Here is an 18,764-nt window from a genome sequence, read left to right as displayed (position 1 = left end):
GATGATACTTGTAAGAAACTTACTTTATTTGTCGCCATGGAGGCGAGGATTAGTGATTTAGAAGTAGCTAAAACACTGCGGACTGCGGATGGCTGTTCACTGTTAGCTAGCAAGCAATGTCTTAAAGCACCTCTTCCTGAGGGCGTTTCAGTGTTAGAACTTCATCTTTATCGTCAGTGTTTAGGCCAACATGCGTCAGTTCTTCCTTTTCTGGCCACACACTGTGTCTGCTTGTAAGTACTCCGTAAATGTGCGCTGTCGAACATGCTCGTCTGCTCGTAAAACTAGTAATGTCACCACATGACGTCGTGCCCCGGAACCGGTAATTTTCAAACAGAGTATAACACCGTTTTTGATTCCTTGGTATGGCGATACTGTACTAGTATTGTTATACCGTACAACCCTACTTTGTGCAGTTTGTCTTTAATTTTGTTGAGTTTGGGTTTTTGTTTCTCTTCCCCTTTCTAGTGGGGTAGAGAAATTATACTTTTACCATTGGACTGTCATATTAATGTTTTTGTTTTATATACTTATTAATGACGTTCTGGTCTCCTCCTGTTTACATGTTTTCAACAGTTGCCCCATGGGTAATGGGCTTGTGGTTTGAATCGTCTTCTGTTTTTCTAAAATCGTTCAAGTTTTAGCTGACATTCTTCTGGTTACAAAGATATGAGCTTATTAATATGAAGTAGTTACCATAGCAACACCGACACAACCCAGCAGCCCCCAGCACTGCGCTCCTGCAGTTTTTAAAGGTTGACTGGTATATTGTTGATTCAAATTACTGTAATCATTGACTTGAATGTAAATGTTTCCTGGGACAGATTCCACCAGTAATTAGAATTCTTCTCTCAGTGTTAAAAATGATGTGTTCAACAGGACTAAGCTACCAGATATTCAGTCTCTGCCTATTCTGCTGTCCTATTCTTTTGTTTCTTTCCTCTCCTCAAGTCAGACCTCATCAGAATTGTGCTGCGGCATACAGTAACTTGGAGAATCCATTAAGTGACTGGAAGAACAGAACAGAGTCCCATCATTGCTCAAGAATACACAAATCCAAACACACACAGACACTTACTCCAGCAACCCTAGCTGGAGCTGTCATCCTATACACAACTAATGAGGATAAACTCCCTTTTAACCTCGCTGAAGAATCCCATTAATTGTGTCTCCACTGACGAGCCCCTCCATTGCCGTGCCTTCTCCTGACATCAAGCACCACAAGGCCTAGGAAAGCTAGCGCTGCTGCTCGCGGAACCCACAGGAGCAGATGTTTCAGTGCATTTGCGTCGCAGGAAGATGGGTGTGGTAGTTGGAGAAGCATAACTCCAAAGTACATAAAATATTCATACAAGTGCTGCATTTTTGTTAGTACATGGACATGTGTTTGGGTTCATATGTACGCAAGTGCAGAAAAAAGCAGTGGACTGACTATAATTTAGTCAGAGATGGAACCAGCTGTTACCTGGTCCTCCCCAAGGAAATTAGGCTTCCTCTATGTTACTTGGGCTACATACACTTTGTAGCTATTTTTTGGTGTTAAAACTAGGAATGGACCAAACCGATACTCAAAATAGGTATTGATCAGATACTGGCCAAATTGAATGGATTCCATATCTGAAAAATATACGGTACCTACTGTAACCTGTCCACTTCGATCCAAAAGTCTCAAGTCAACGCTCAATTCGGCATTGCCATAGACAGAGACATAAGCTGTGTCCCAACTCATCGCGGTGCACGAAGGCTGTCCCAATTCCAAAAAGTTCCAAGTGTCCTTCGAATCCGGCTGACAAATGTGTCCATTTTCTCCCATTAGCAAAAAAGTTGCATCATGTACACGTCACATCTTTTCATATCCCGAGATCCTTTTTGCTCGCAACTCTGAAAATGATTATGCAGAGCGGAAAGAGTGACTTTAAAATGTAAGTATAGCTTTATTTATTCATTTAAAACAGCTAAAAGCAGACATGTCAAGCTGGGGTGACTTTAAAATACGAGACCTTGACTATCGTAATGTTGAGTGACCTTCATGCTCTGTGCTTCTGTCTTCACCCCAAGGGAGAGCCATATATCCGGCCATTGCAGACGGCTTCGTGCCCGGAGCTTTTTTCAACATTTGGAAGTAAGGCCTTACATCTTTTAATTTACTTTTTTAGACCGCAAAAAGTTGACTTACTTATTTCGTATTACTATGTAACCGGAAAAATGAAGTATTGTTAAGTGTGCATCATTGTACTGATAATAGTTATTGCCGTTTTTTTGTATACATTAGCATTTTATCTGAAAATGTTTTTTTCAATAAATGATTAATGTGATCTTGTGCTTAACTTTTCTGTTTAGTTTGATTTACTGTGCAGATCGAGGACGTGGACAAGGCAATTTATAGAACAACAGAGCAAAAAGGATTGACACAAAACATGTATATACCGGTTTGGATTATCATCTAAAAACAATAACCTGTATAAATTAATAACCTCATGTGCTGAAACTGTAGTTGTTGTGATTTACCCACTGCCATTGCAAATAATTATATGATACTAATAATAGTTTGCTACCGAACGCATGGGCTGGGTCCTTGGAAGGATGCAGCCCCCGAATTGAGACACAGCTATAGTGTCTGCAATGCACTGTAACACAGTAGCTATAGCTACCAGTTGCCAGAACACGGATGCCCAAACTGGGACCAAATGTGGGTTGCTGAGCCATTTATTTTGGCCTGCCAAGGGGTGGCTTCCCAAATGTACAGTAATACATATTCAAATTGACTTCTTTCAAGCTCCCAAAATCATTGATGGCTTGTCCGCAAAGCTAAATAGTAGGGGTGTCATAATTTGTTTTATTTTCAAATGAATCGTGATTTTTACATATCCATCCATCCATTTTCTACCGCTTATTCCCTTTGGGGTCGCGGGGGCGCTGGAGCCTATCTCAGCTACAATCGGGCGGAAGGCGGGGTACACCCTGGACAAGTCGCCACCTCATCGCAGGGCCAACACAGATAGACAGACAACATTCACACTCACATTCACACACTAGGGCCAATTTAGTGTTGCCAATCAACCTATCCCCAGGTGCATGTCTTTGGAGGTGGGAGGAAGCCGGAGTACCCGGAGGGAACCCACGCAGTCACGGGGAGAACATGCAAACTCCACACAGAAAGATCCCGAGCCCGGGATTGAACCCAGGACTGCTCAGGACCTTCGTATTGTAAGGCAGACGCACTAACCCCGATCGGGCAGCTCTAACCGTGCTGCCCGATTTTTACATGTAACGATGCTTAATTGATTCAAATAAATCAAATTGATTTTTAAAAAACTTTTTTTTGTTTGTTTTTAAATCTGTCCTGTCCAGCCACTCATGCAAATTATATTGTTGATGTCGATGCCCATATCTGTACAGATTTACTTTAGAACAAAGGAGTGTGGTATATTTTTCTTGTTGCCTTATTTTAACTGTCAATTTTGGTTGGTTTTAGCGGCGCCAGTGGGCCTAAGCGGTAGTGTTTTGCCTGAAAGAAGACCACATTTCTCATGAGAACCCGCGCATAGCGTCGTAAATCATCAAACTACTGTCCCATACATACAAACTGACATGATAATACCACAATGATTCATTATGACTGATCTTTCCACAGTAGGAACCTACATATTTTACTCAAACTTTATATTTGCGGTTTGCAGTCATCACATTGTTTTTTCTTATTACAGTACTTTTGAATTTGTTGCATAGTTGGTCGTGTCAGTGTGGAACTGCAAACTATCAAGCTGGTGGCTATTTATTGCAATCAAAAAAAATTCTGATAGCAATATCAGGTCGGGGTTTTGAGCTCACACCAGCAAGAGCTGGGCCAATGTTGATCCTTGACTGTCCTTTTATCCCGGTAGGCTCCTTTTTTTTCTTTTTTTTGTCTCACCGGGCAAAACGTTTCGTTTCTTTGGTTGTTTTGGAACTTCTACCATGACAGCAGTATTATGCTGCGTTCCATTTACCTGGAAATTGGAAAGTCGTAGCTGGGAATGACAACACAGCCGAAAGCGTACCAGTTAAGATGTGGGAAATCAAGATGGCCACATCCACGAAAGCTATTTTTCGTCTGCTTTGTCTGAATACGAAAAACTTACGGGGAAATATGCACTCTTTTTGCAACCTTCAGACACGGTGGATGAAGAGAAAACACAAACGCTATTGCTAGCGACGTAAAGAGTATAATCCACATGCAATAAATGTAGTTTACACTGCAGTGACATTGCCATATATAAACATCTAACGATACATTGTTTATGGCTGATTTACTGCCACAAATATTAAAACTGTGCTGTTTTAGTCGGGCCAAGGACAGGTTAAATTGATTTCAATGGCCGAGGTTGAGTTGAGGAACAAGTGTTTTGAGTTAAGGTACTGTACTGTAAGCAATGCTAACTAAACGTTGATGTTTTTCAATTCGAGTTTATCGTTTAAGCTGCAACAGAGAATTAATTAAAGTTGTATCCCAAGGTACAACTCTATAGCGAAATGCATGCTAAGGAACACTATCCCGTCCAAAGTTAATTCTTACAGATTTCCATTTAGAAAATATTTGAAAAATTAAACTAACACACAATTAATTTTAAACCATTTTTTAAAAAATTTTTTATTGAGGTGTGATGAGATTTTGCATTTATGATAATGTCTAGGGATGTCCGATAATGGCTTTTTGCCGATATCCGATATTCCGATATTGTCCAACTCTTTAATTACCGATACCGATATCAACCGATACCAATATATACAGTCGTGGAATTAACACATTATTATGCGTAATTTGGACAACCAGGTATGGTGAAGATAAAGTCCTTTTTTTTTTAAATTCATAAAATAAAAGATAAATAAATTTAAAAAAATTTCTTGAATAAAAAAGAAAGTAAAACAATATAAAAACAGTTACATAGAAACTAGTAATTAATGAAAATGAGTAAAATTAACTGTTAAAGGTTAGTACTATTAGTGGACCATGTGTGCTTACGGACTGTATCCCTTGCAGACTGTATTGATATATATTGATATATAATGTAGGAACCACAATATTAATAACAGAAAGAAACAACCCTTTTGTGGGGGAGGAAAGTTTTTTGGGTTGGTGCACTAATTGTAAGTGTATCTTGTGTTTTTTATGTTGATTTAATTTAAAAAAAAACAAAAAAAAACGATACCGATAATAAAAAACCTGATACCGATAATTTCCGATATTACATTTTAAAGCATTTATCGGCCGATAATATCGGCAGGCCGATATTATCGGACATCTCTAATAATGTCTCATGTCTTTTGATGTATTTCAAGACATTTAATAAAGTTAAAAGAAAAAATGAACCACAAACTGTAAAGGTGTGTGTATATTTATCATCAACTAAACTTTTGGTGAAATTCTGAATTCTACGAGCCCTGAAGCCTTTAAAGGTTCCCATCAAGGCTTGGCCAATTTTTGGTACAAGACAGGGCACAAATAACTATTGAGTGTTCAGGTTTTATGCACCTTGTTTGACCTTAAAATGCTTTGGCACAGCAATTTATGCCAGGTTGGCTTGTGGCTTAATGTCTAATGGGCCGTTTGTTTTTTCATTTAACACAATGATTTATGTTTGCAAATAGTCTGTAAACCCATCTGACAAAACACTCTGTTCTCCCTTCAACAGCTCGACACTAAATACACGTGTAAAGACAAGTGGAGCATACAGTAGCTCAGTATTTACCATTCTGACTTTCAAGGACCACTTTAGGACAGACATGCAAGATAAAACATTAATAAACTGTGCCTAATTTGGGTTAAGGGGCATGCGTAGGTAAAGGTGTGCATTATTTAGTTTCAGGATGAGAGGATTGAAAGCAAATTCAAAGGACACAATTGAAATTGCTAGGGATGTAACAGCACACCAAAATCTGAATTAAATGCTTACTTAAGTTCTAATGTCACTTCATTTTGTGTACAGGAAGGGAACCAAATTTCAAACATAAAAGTATTTAAGTTTTTTGTAAACAGCTTTAATGATTTCCAAGATGAAAATGGCAAACTGCTGGAAGGTCACTCTTCAATGAATAACATTCTCAAATAATGAGTTAATATGTATCAAATAATATATGACAAACATTAAAAGCAGTCCAATGTAGGTCAGTAAATCTGAACAAAACACCAGCATTTTAACTTTGCTATAGAAAGCCAAAAATAAGTACCTGGACAAAAATGAGTGTATTCATTATACTCATGTATTTGTTTACAATATGCAAAAGTCCAATGAAAAAAAATTGCTGCAGGTTGAAAATTGTCCGTTTGCCCACACGTTTTTTTTTCAGAATCTAAAAACATAACACTTTAAAGAGCGTGAATGCATTATTTATATATATATATATATATATACATTTTAAATTGAGTGCAGCATTATTAATTACAACTGGGGCAACATAGCTTGGTTGGTAGAGTGGCAGTGCCAGCAACTTGAGGGTTCCATGTTCAATTCCCGTTTCCGCCATCCACGTCACTGCCATTGTGTCCTGGGCAAGATGGGCGCGGCGCCGCTACTGCCCACTGCTCCCCACTGCTCCCCACTGCTCCCCTCACCTCCCAGGGGGTGAACAAGGGGATGGGTCAAATACAGAGGACAAATTTCACCACACCTAGTGTGTGTGTGTGACAATCATTGGTACTTTAACTTAACTTAACTTAACTTTATCCACCTGCTGCCAGTACCACCCACACTGGTTTAAATGTAACTTTGATATTGAGTTTCACTATGTAAAGTGCTTTGAGTCACTAGAGAAAAGCGCCATATAAATATAATTCACTTCACTTGTATATGTATTGCTTGAAAAACAATACTATAGAGCAGGGGTTTCAAACTCATTTTAGCTCAGGGGCCGCATGGAGGAAAATCTTTTCGCATGTGGGTTAAACGGGTAAAATCATGGCATAATAACCTAAAGTTACCAATTGTTTATTTTACTCGTGTTTATTTTACGATGGGTCAAGGTGGAGGTGTCGCAGTGTACCTCTTGCTTGGCATACTTGCTCGCCCCGGTACAAACTATTTATTTAACTAACATAATTACTATCGCGACATCCAATGGACACATTTAGAACAGCAGTGTGTTTAATTTAAAAATGCAGTTCATATCAGATCGCTGACTTTGTGGAGTGGTCTCAGGCGAACCGGAGCAGCAGACTGGACTGGAAGGACAACTGCAAAGCTGTTTACAAGAAGGGCATCAGCAGACTCTTTTTCCTGAGGAAGCTTAGGTCCTTTAATGTGTGCAGCAAGCTGTTGGAGATATTTTATAAGTCTGTTGTGGCCAGTGCACTGTACTTTGCAGTGGATTGTTGGGGGAGCAGCACCAGCAAAAGGGACTCAAACCGGATTGATAAACTGATCCGGAAAGCCGGCCAAACTATTGGCACGCAGTTGGAGGCATTTGTGTCAGTGAGGGACAGGAGGACACTGGACAAACTGCTGGCCATCATGGACAATCCTGCCCACCCACTCCACCTGACAACTAAGGGACAGCGGAGCTCATACTCCAACAGGATCCTTCAACTTCCTTTCCGCACTGTGCGATTCAAGAATTCCTTCATTCCACACTCCATCCAGCTGTATAATCACTCGCCATACAGCAATAGATGATATCTGCCTATTACCTGACACCTGACATGTTAGCTACTTCTCTTTGTCATTGGTATATATTGTATATATGTTATAGACATAATAGAATATATCTGTATATATATTATTTTGTACACATATTATTTATATATTCGTATATATGTTAGATTTTTTATCGCTATATTAGTCTATTTATACCTGCATTGTCCTTTCCATCCTTACACTTTCCATCATTGTAACTGAGCTACTGTGTTGAACAATTTCCCTTGTGGATCATTGAAGTTTGTCTAAGTCTAAGTCTAAGTCTATATTTACACTTAGCAAACTCGTTTTGCATGTCGCGTTAAACCTGTTTGCGGGCCTGTTTGCATGTTTGCTATAGAGTGTAGTACAAACAACAACAATAGTTTTGTTATGCAATGTAATAATAATGTAAAAAGGACTTTAAAATCTGTTTTGATCGACTTTTTGCTTTCTCATTAGTTCCAACAGATGAGTGTTAACAATGTACACAACTTCGACTCTGGGTGGCAGCGAGTAATGGCGTTAAAAAACGGATATTCCAAATTATGCTCTCTCCCACAATCAGAGTAGTGGGGGAGAAGAGTGGACACCGCCGTGAAATATTCCCTGGACACCGCATTCAAGAGCAGCTTCAGGCGTAGGAATGGTAAATGGTAAATGGGTTATACTTGTATAGCGCTTTTCTACCTTCAAGGTACTCAAAGCGCTTTGACACTATTTCTACATTCACCTATTCACACACACATTCACACACTAATGGCGGGAGCTGCCATACGAGGCCCTAACCACGACCCGTCAGGAGCAAGGGTGAAGTGTCTTGCTCAAGGACACAACGGATGTGACGAGGTTGGTAGAAGGTGGGGATCGAACCAGGAACCCTCAGGTTCTTGGCACGGCCAGTCTACCAACCGTGCCACGCCGTCACCGGGAAGGAAGTGAGCTGCTGATGGAGGAGAAAGTCTTAGCAGGAGGAGGATGTCGCCAACTTTGGCTGGAAGACCGTAGAAGCTGCACCGCTATTAATAATTTCCAATAGTTGGAAAACCAAGTTATTTCGATCTCTGGCTATAAGCGATTGCCAGCAAGTAAGCTCCACCTTATGGGGTTCGATGTGGCATTTGCTACGCCATCAAGCAACGGGAAAGCTCGTAACTCAAATTATGCTCACAACTTAAAGTATAGCAAAAACACCCATAGTTTGGGGTACTTGTAAGTTGAAGTACCACTTGCAAAAAAATTGTTACTTTTATCGCGCCAAAAAGGTCATTAGTCCTTCTACAAAATATGCCGTTGTACTAGTAATTTAAATTTCTAGAAAGTATAGCACATTTTTTAATTCATCTATTTATTCAATTTCTATAAAGCTTGTCCCCCAAAAGTTCACAAGTGAGCTGGACTCTGTCCCAGCTGTGTGTGAGAGGTAAGGGTACACTCAATTACAATTTAGAGATTCCATTTCGTGTAACATACTGTACATGACTTCAAAATGTGTGTGTAATTTGCACAATAAAATGTAAACAGTAAAATGCACAAGCAAAACATGCCAACTCCACAAACACATTCCAACCTTGGTCTCCCAAACTGTGAGGTTACCCACTGCTTGACCTTGATTCACGATTTGAATTCAGCAAATAACACTTAACGTAATTTCTGGGCTACAGACTGCACCGGTAATTAACACATTTTAGAAAATATATTAGCAGCACTGGACCATAAGCCGCAAATATAGTACTGTATTTTTCGGACTATAAGTCGCAGTTTTTTTCATAGTTTGGCCGGGGGGTGCGACTTATACTCAGGAGCGACTTATGTGTGAAATGATTAACACATTACCGTAAAATATCAAATAATATTATTTAGCTCATTCACGTAAGAGACTAGACGTACAAGATTTCATCGGATCTAGCGATTAGGAGTGACAGATTGTTTGGTAAACGTATAGCATGTTCTATATGTTATAGTTATTTGAATGACTCTTACCATAATATGTTACGTTAACATACCAGGCACGTTCTCAGTTGGTTATTTATGCCTCATATAACGTACACTTATTCAGCCTGCTGTTCACTATTCTTTATTTATTTTAAATTGCCTTTCAAATGTCTATTCTTGGTGTTGGGTTTTATCAAATACATTTCCCCCAAAAATGCGACTTATACTCCAGTGCGACGTATATATGTTTTTTTCCTTCTTTATTATGCATTTTCGGCCGGTGCGACTTATACTCCGGAGCGACTTATAGTCCGAAAAATACGGTATACCGGTATGAAATATATATATATATTTTTTTATTTACATACAGTAACTTCTTTTTTTTCAAATGGTGTCTGTAACACAGCAGTAAAATGGACGATCAAACAAAACAGAAGTCATCGTCAGGGACCCACTAACTGCGAAAGCTTGCTCTCCAATCAGCAAACCAGACACAACAACTCCACACTGACGTTTTGGTGAAATAAAAAAAACTGAAACAATACAAAAAGACACCAAAAAGACAGACACTTGTAAACATGTTAGCATATTAGCTAATGGTAACAATAGTATCTTCATTTCATTATGATAGCACGTACAAATATGCATGAAAACACTCCTACAGACATCACACATAGGACCGTTTAGTAAGAATGGATTTTTAGTTATATTGTAAAACTTAAAAACGTTGGGTTGGAGTGATGAATGAAGAATCCTTTCGAGGAGAAACGCTACATACAAATATACGACCGGCACAAAACAGGAAGTACATTTTCAACCCGCAGCACCTGCAGTGTACAAACTCGTCTAAAAGATGGCGCAAAAGCACAAACAATAACACACCTTTTCAAAGCCTCTGTTGGCGTTACTTGAAAACTATTTGCTGAATACAAAGCATTATGATCGTTAGCAAATAATAATCCATAAATTAGCCACACCGTTTTATAAGCCACATGGTTCAAAGCTTTGGAAAAAAGCAGCGGCTTATAGTAAGTAAAATATGGTACCTTTTTAAAGATATAAAAAATCTGGATTGCCCCACTTTTCATATTTATATTTATATGTTGAACTCCTGTACCTATAGAAGCTAATTAGAGATTGCTCCGTAAGTCCATTGCTTTAACCAAAGCACAAACATTGTTTCAAAAGTGTAGTCTATTTGCATTAGGCCAAATTCTGCTCTCTTCTGCACGCTACTTAGCCCAAATGAAACACCTCCCAGGTTCAGTTTTGCTTGACATTCCTCTTTTCAGCATTTGTTTCCAATGTGTCTGAAAATATGTGGCTCTTTTTTCAAAGACACTTGTTGAGCAAATTTGGTAAATTGATTTCGGTTGATTTCGCCAGACAATTTTGTCACGGCAGGTGAATAATAAAAAACAAAGTAGTATAAAATTGGACAGTTTTTTCTGGCGAAATTTCAAAAAAAAATGTCTTCTAGGTTGTGTTTGTTACTTTAACATTGTGCAATTCTTAAATAAAAAATACAATTTATGGCTGATTTCAATGTTTGATCAGATTAATAACCATTCTCAAATTAGCATGATTAATCACCATTTGCAGCTTTGTCTTAAAAATTATTACAATTTTCACTGTTTTGTTCTAACAGACAAATTTTCAGGAGACAATTCGATAAAAATGTACCAGACTGTATGATAACAACCCAAATAAAATGTTAATCAAAACATACTGCACACCACAAAATAATTAAGTTTTGGACTTACAGTCTTTTTGTAGTCGTTTACCTTTGTTGTGTATTATATTGTGTCAGACACTTAGTTGGTATTTTCCCTTTCCTGTTTTAGAACGTTTGCACTGGTGACACAGGTGTGTGTGTGTAGGGACATCAAAATTATCACGTTATTATTATCGCAATATTGTTGAATGTGCTCAAAAAGTACTTGCAGTATACACACACACTGAAATCTTTAAATAAAATACACAGACACACTGTTAGAAACCCACTATTTTGCAGGATGTCCCTTTTTTATGCTTCATTTTAATGGCTAAATGTTTATGGTTTTAAATATTGGTACTATTTAATTTAAAAAGTGCTTATCAAATAAATATTATAATTTCTAGCGGCTGTTGTGGCATCCTACTCTGTTCAGTGGTACTTGAATGCACCGTCAAAGCACCTCCGTCTCGTGTTCCCCTGCGTATACTTAGGAGAGCACGGCCTGTAGGTTCAATGTGCGCAATTGAATATCTTAGCTGCACAGACAGCAATGTGTTTGTATAAGTTTAGATTGGGTTATATTGTTTTTAGATGGGAAGAAACGTTATTGTCTCTTGTTTTCATGTTAGCATTGTACAAAGTGCAATTATCAATCACATTTTTATTTTTTGACCATTTTAATTTAAAACAGTAACCGTCTGGAGTTTTACCGCTGTTTTCGTTATTACTGTTTATCATTACATCCCCAGATGTATGGAATTAATGATCAGCACCTTTTTTGTTATGCTGCAACGTTTGTTCGTTGCTAAATCATTTCATGTGTTTTCTTGTTATGCTACTTATGTATTGGACCACTTTGTAGTTCTTATTCTTTTGCTTGATGCTTTCTGTTGCTTCCTCATCAGTTTGTTCTTGCTTTGCACGGCGTAAGGCACATTTCTTTGGTAAGTTTTTGTTAATGCCTCTTTTTATGCAAATATATTTTTATTGAATTTTACACTTAATGCCTCTTTTTGACTATGCCTGCAAAGTAGTCATCACAATCTGGGACACCTCGCACTCGCCTAGCACACCGCGACCCTTGACATGGTACTTACAGCTTCGGTGAAACTGAAACTCCTTGCGAAATATTTGTTTTTGACTGTTCAATCATTCTTTCTTTTGTAATAAAAATCAATTGACAGAACCAGCTGGTTCACCTTGCTCCATCTTGACTGACTATTACCCTTTCATCAGCGTCATAACAGAATGGTGTGGTTTGTCAGATATCCATACTTTAATGACGACAACAATATTTCCTGACAGTCCTTATAATAACAGATACAGCACACGTTCTAACTAATTAAACTTTGTCTACTACAGGTGGGGAGGCTTCTCGGGCTGGCTTGTAACCCAGATTTTTGCTTGCAAATAAAGCAAAAACTGAGCGAAGAGACGGGCACTCTTAAGAGACTAGCACTCTCCACTATACTGTTACACCCTAATACACACCAGAGTTAACTTTCAATACTCTCCATGTGCTTGTTTGGTTTGTAGAGCACTAGCAGGTTTTAGCCGGTTGTGAACATCTGTGAGCACAGTCTACCAATCCAAAGAATCAGAATGAGTGTAGAAAAAATATTTTTGATCCATCAGAGTATGTTCTACATTTGTAACAACAACTTAAGAAAGGATATGTTAGTTTTACTGTGGTACTCGTGTCTTACCCCAAACATTTGCCGAAGGTCAGGGTCCCGGAAACGAAACGGTATGTTTGAGACGTGTAGTCTTTTGGGCTGCTGTTTCTCTAAGGAGTCATTTGGCTGCAGATGAAGAATCTGGGAACCCTCCGACTGTGCAATCTCGTCGGCCTGCTGCGGAGTAAAGAAACACATGATACACAACAATTAACATACAATGAATCTACAAATGGCCGTCAACCAAATCTATTGAAATCTCTCATTGCAAGCAGCATATCATACACTGTAAAGGAAGGAACATCCAAGTTCGTCCAGAATCCCCTCGGCTCAGCATATTCTTTTATCTTAATCAAGAATTTACCATCTGACGTTTATTTAGCAGTGTGAGTAATTGCAGCAATTGGAACATTTGCAGAAGCTAACAACTCTTATATGGAATAAACAAACACTTTAATTCTACTGCCTAGCATGTTAGATCTTACAGTATATAAGCTATGAGTTAACCCATGGCTCAACCTTTTTTGTTTTACCTTTATTTTGAGACCAAGACTAAACAATTTTTTTTCCAGGAGTCCTGCTACAAACATTCATACACCAGTGTGAGTGGCACTGGGCGCAAGGTGGGTGAAGTGTCTTGCCTAAGGACAACGGCAGTTACCAGGATGCTGCAAGCACGTTTTGTATAATAAAAGTTAGTCAAAAACTCTCTTTATGACTGTGCTATAGTGTTTTTAGAAATCTGCTGCAACATTACCGGGCCAGATTTGGCCCCTGGGCAGCTTGTTGAATAGAGATGATCTACACCAGGGGTCCCCAAACTTTTTGACTCTGGGGCCGCATTGGGGTAAAACAATTTAGCTGGGGGCCGCGCTATATGTATGTATATATATATATATATATATATATATATATATATATATATATATATATATATATATATATATATATATATATATATATATATATATATATATATTATATATAAATGTGTGTGTGTATACATATGTATATGTATATGTAAATGTGTATATATGTGTGTGTATATATGTATATATATATATATGTATATATTTGTATATGTGTATATATGTGTATATATCTATATGTGTATATATATATATATATATATATATATATATATATATATATATATATATATATATATATATATATATATATATATATGTATTCATACATATATATTCCTCGCGCACTAATTGACTTAAAGAGCGCACTTGCTGCTTGTCACGTTATCGATGGTAAAATGCATTTTTAGACAATATGATATGCCTGAGTGGCTAGGAGACGATAGAAAATGGACGAGTAAGGACAAATTTAAAAATAAAAAAATAATAATACAAAAAGAAAATGTAATTTAAAAAAAAAAAAATTTAACTTGGGACTTCCCGCCGTAGTTTGGGGACCCCTGATCTACACTGACATGATCTACACTGAGTGCTAGTTTAGCTGCTACCAAAAAGACTAGTTTCTATGTATTCATTTCAACAACTAAAGATACAAACATGATGGTAAATAAACCCACATTTCCACTGCTCGATGTTGTGCTCATTCATGTCGATGGTGTTTTAACGCTTAGGGGACGAATGAAATAAGAACCCCCCCCCCCTTGGAGGTGATTAAAAATACTCCGAATGTTGGTCGCTGTTTTGATATACTCGGATGGCGTCTGCGGATACATTCCACTTATGACAAGACTGTCAGCAGGGAAAGGAGAATGCAAAAATACCACTGAAGAAAAAGATTCCGACTATTGCAGCAGTATTTTCTGCTCCCATTACGACTGATCAGACTAGCGATAGTATTTCAACATCGCCTGCACGCACTTATGTCTTCCTTACTGCGACTGGTACAAGTTTCAGTAAGTGCATCAACCTTCTGCATCTTCCTCCCCAACAAAATGTTAACTTGTATCCATGTATCTCAGACAGCTGTGGGACAGAGATGTTTAATAGAGGGTTGCATTAGGCTTTATGATAGCACTGTGTTTATCTGTATGAGTGCAGTGGTAATAATAAAATGGTGTTATTTAAGACATTTAATATTGCTCCTTTAATTTTTTATCATAGTGTGACAGCCTGCTCAGTGGCCTTGTGGTTAGAGTGTTGTGAGTTTAAACCCCGGCCGAGTCATACCAAAGACTATAAAAATTGGACTCATTACCTCCCTGCTTGGCACTCAGCATCAAGGGTTGAAATTGGGGGTTAAATCACCAAAATGATTCACGAGCGAGGCCACTGCTGCTGCTCACTGCTCCCATCACCTCCCAGGGGGATGGGTCAAATGCAGAGGATCATTTCACCACATCTAGTGTGTGTGTGACTATCAGTGGTACTTAAACTTTTTTTTTTTAACCAATTGAATTTGCAAATTGTCATCAACCAAATCTAGTCTGATTCCTCATTGCAAGCAGCAAGCAGCAAGCAGCATACCATACACTGTCAATGATAAATCACATATATATATACACATATATACTCACATACACACCGTTATTCATACATACATATATAGGTACCTACGCTACCACATACATACACAAATACAATACATACCTACATTCTCAAAGTTCGTACATCCACACGCACATTCACTGTACACACATACATATAAACATACATGTACATATACATTCACTGTACAAACATACATACAAACATACATGTACATATACATTCACTGTACAAACATCCATATACACATACTGTACATATACATTCACTGTACCAACATACATATAAACATATTATACATACACATTCACTGTAAAAACATACATATACACAGACTGTACATAAACATTCACTGTACAAACATACATATACACATACTGTAAATATACAAGTACATATACATACATACACTCATGCATATAATCAAGTTTCATCAAACATAAATTAACATTGTTACCCTAGGGCGCGGGTCGGCAACCCGCGGCTCTAGAACCGCATGCGGCTCTTTAGTGCCGCCCTAGTGGCTCTCTGGAGCTTTTTCAAAAATGTATGAAAAATGAAAAAAAGATGAGGGGGAAAAAAAAAATGTTTCTTTTAATATGGTTTCTGTAAGAGGACAAACATGACACAAACCTCCCTAATTGTTAGAAAGCACACTGTTTATATTAAACATACTTCACTGATTCGAGTATTTGGCGAGCACAGTTTTGTCCTACTAATTTTGGCGGTCCTTGAACTCACCGTAGTTTGTTTACAACTTTCTCCGACTTTCTAGAACGTGTTTTATTCCACTTCTTTTTCTGTCTCATTTTGTCCACCAAACTTTTAACGTTGTGCGTGAATGCACAAAGGTGAGTTGAGTTGATGTTATTGACTTGTGTGGAGTGCTAATCAGACATATTTGGTCACTGCATGACTGCAAGCTAATCGATGCTAACAAGCTATTTAGGCTAGCGCTATGTACATATTGCATCATTATGCCTCATTTGTAGGTATATTTGAGGGCATTTAGTTTCCTTTAAGTCCTCTTAATTCAATTTATATCTCATGACACACTATCTGTATGTAATAAGGCTTTTGATTTTTTGCGGCTCCAGACAGATTTGTTTTTGTATTTTTGGTCCAATATGGCTCTTTCACCATTTTGGGTTGCCGACCCCTGCCCTAGGGTAAACTGGGTAACACATGACACACAGACAAAGCTTAACCTATTGTTACTATAACAATCTACAAAGTTAATGTAGGTTGCTTCTCTTTCTTCCCCTCCATTTATCTGCTTTCTTTTGTATCTCGAGTTATCATTACATATATGTATTGTTGCATTTGAACAACTGTATTGTTGATAATAAAGGTAAATTATTAGTATTACTCATTATCAAAAGCGTTATTTCTATTGGTATTTGTATTGCCCCATTTGTAGTGTAATAATGCTCATTGTCATTTCTGTATTATTATTTATTTCACTAACTGCTTCTTTGCTAACACTTTTACCATCATATTTGTACATGTCGTATTTGCTGATGTTGCTCTATTGTTATTGTTGTGTTTGCTGTTGTTGTTTTTGTCTCTCTGTCTAATCCCCCTCTTGTCCCCACAATTTCCCCCTCTGTCTTGTTTTTTTTCTCTTTCTATCCCCTCCTGCTCTGGCCCGGCTGCACCAAATGATAATATAAATACATTTAATACAGTCAAATACAAATAAGGCAACAAGAGAAGTATCCCACACTTCTCTTTTGTAAAGTAAATTTGTACAGCCGATATGGGCATCTACATCAACTATATGATTTGCCTGAGAAGCTGAACAGGACAAAAACAAACAAAAAAACAAAACGATGAATCACTCTGGTTCTTCCGGGATCACCCTGTTGAACATATTGCCACTTGTCTCTGCACCCTAACTATTATATTATACACAAGTAGGATGAACTTGTATGACCATAAATGGAGACGCTTTGCTAACTTGTTTGCCTTAATAAAGACTGTGTGGCTCAGATGGTCGAGCAGTCGTCCAGAAACTTGAGGGTTGTTGGTAGTCAATGGTGTCGTTGGTCACCCACCTTGTTCCCACCCACACCGGTGTAAGAACGTGTGTGACAGGACTCCCTTTCAAAATGGAACTTGTGGTGAGACCTCCCTTCTGTTTTCCCCAAATTAGTTATGTTTAGCGCCAAGCAGTTAAATGATATTGATTACCACTTAGCAAATCAACACGGATCGAACCGAGTCGCTCCCACTGCTAATATTGCCCTGCCATGTATGTGCTTGATAAGTTTTTGTAAAGATTGTAAACTGACGACTTAAAAAAGACTTGTTAACTTCCTATGCTCTAAATGAGGTCTGTCCCCAGAGCAGTTTACAGGAAACACACGCTATCTTACTGGTAAGTATCTAATATAGTGTGAGAGGTAATTTCATCCAGCTAATTAAAATGACTGACAATCTCCACGGTGTGAGAGATTTTTTTAAGTGAATGTGAGGACTGTATGGACACAGACCTTGAAGATTGAAAAGCTCACTAGTCGGATTTGCATAGTGGTACACACCGCATTACAATACCAGACATAAGAGGGGAAGTGAATGCGTTATCCATCAAATTTATGTTCATCCTTTTTTTACCTAGTCACAGAAATAGGTGTGCACATAACAGAACAGTTCAGACACATCCTGCCTTTGCATGAAGATGCTAGACAAGTGATAGGGGAACCAAAAACATATGCTCAATCTCAAAAATACAACAGATGGGCTATGACGCTACATGGGGGACAAAACAACTCCGTAGTGGGGCTCCAGTTTCAATATTGGAACCCAACTGGTGCAGCTGCCTCGTCTTAGAAAAGATCACAATCCTCGCAGACAATTATTTTGATTCTAACTGAAGCATTCCATATGCTGCTGTTGTGTTCTGTTAAAAATGTATACCTGCTTCTATTCTTGCAAAGCGTGGATTGAAGGAGGCAGGGGCACCTAAAAGGCAAAGCATTTTGTCAGCCTCTTGTCACGCACAGACTACGGTCAGGGCGGTCAGCACATGGGCAGCCACGTTTATCATCAGTGGCACTGCAAAGCAGGTTTCTCTGCGACCTATGACAGTTACTATAAATGATGCCAAACACTAACCCACAACCACAGGAAAATATTCTGCGAGTTATCTGTTTTTTCAACCAGTGTCAGGATGGAATCAATCTTTTGTCAACGTTGCACTTTTTTTTGCCTTACGAATTTTGCCTATCATTCACAATCATTAAGAAAGACATGACAACGGATGGATTTTTTTTTTTATGCATTCTAAATATTAAATAAATCCTATCAAAAG

At 38.1% G+C, this 18,764-nt stretch overlaps 1 protein-coding gene across 1 annotated transcript in view; it reads right to left on the bottom strand.

Moving 5' to 3' along the window:
- The window catches only part of rbfox3a (RNA binding fox-1 homolog 3a), a 1,142,209-nt gene that overhangs the window by 148,328 nt on the left and 975,117 nt on the right, over positions 1 to 18,764 (bottom strand). The window contains exon 6 of the mRNA XM_061967072.1: positions 13,008 to 13,154. Within this exon, the coding sequence (XP_061823056.1) occupies positions 13,008 to 13,154 (147 nt within the window). The remainder of the gene's footprint in view (positions 1 to 13,007; positions 13,155 to 18,764) is intronic.

This window comes from Nerophis lumbriciformis, linkage group LG11 (genome assembly GCF_033978685.3).
Source record: "Nerophis lumbriciformis linkage group LG11, RoL_Nlum_v2.1, whole genome shotgun sequence".
NCBI lineage: Eukaryota > Metazoa > Chordata > Actinopteri > Syngnathiformes > Syngnathidae > Nerophis > Nerophis lumbriciformis.
This window is presented reverse-complemented; position numbering and strand designations above follow the sequence as displayed.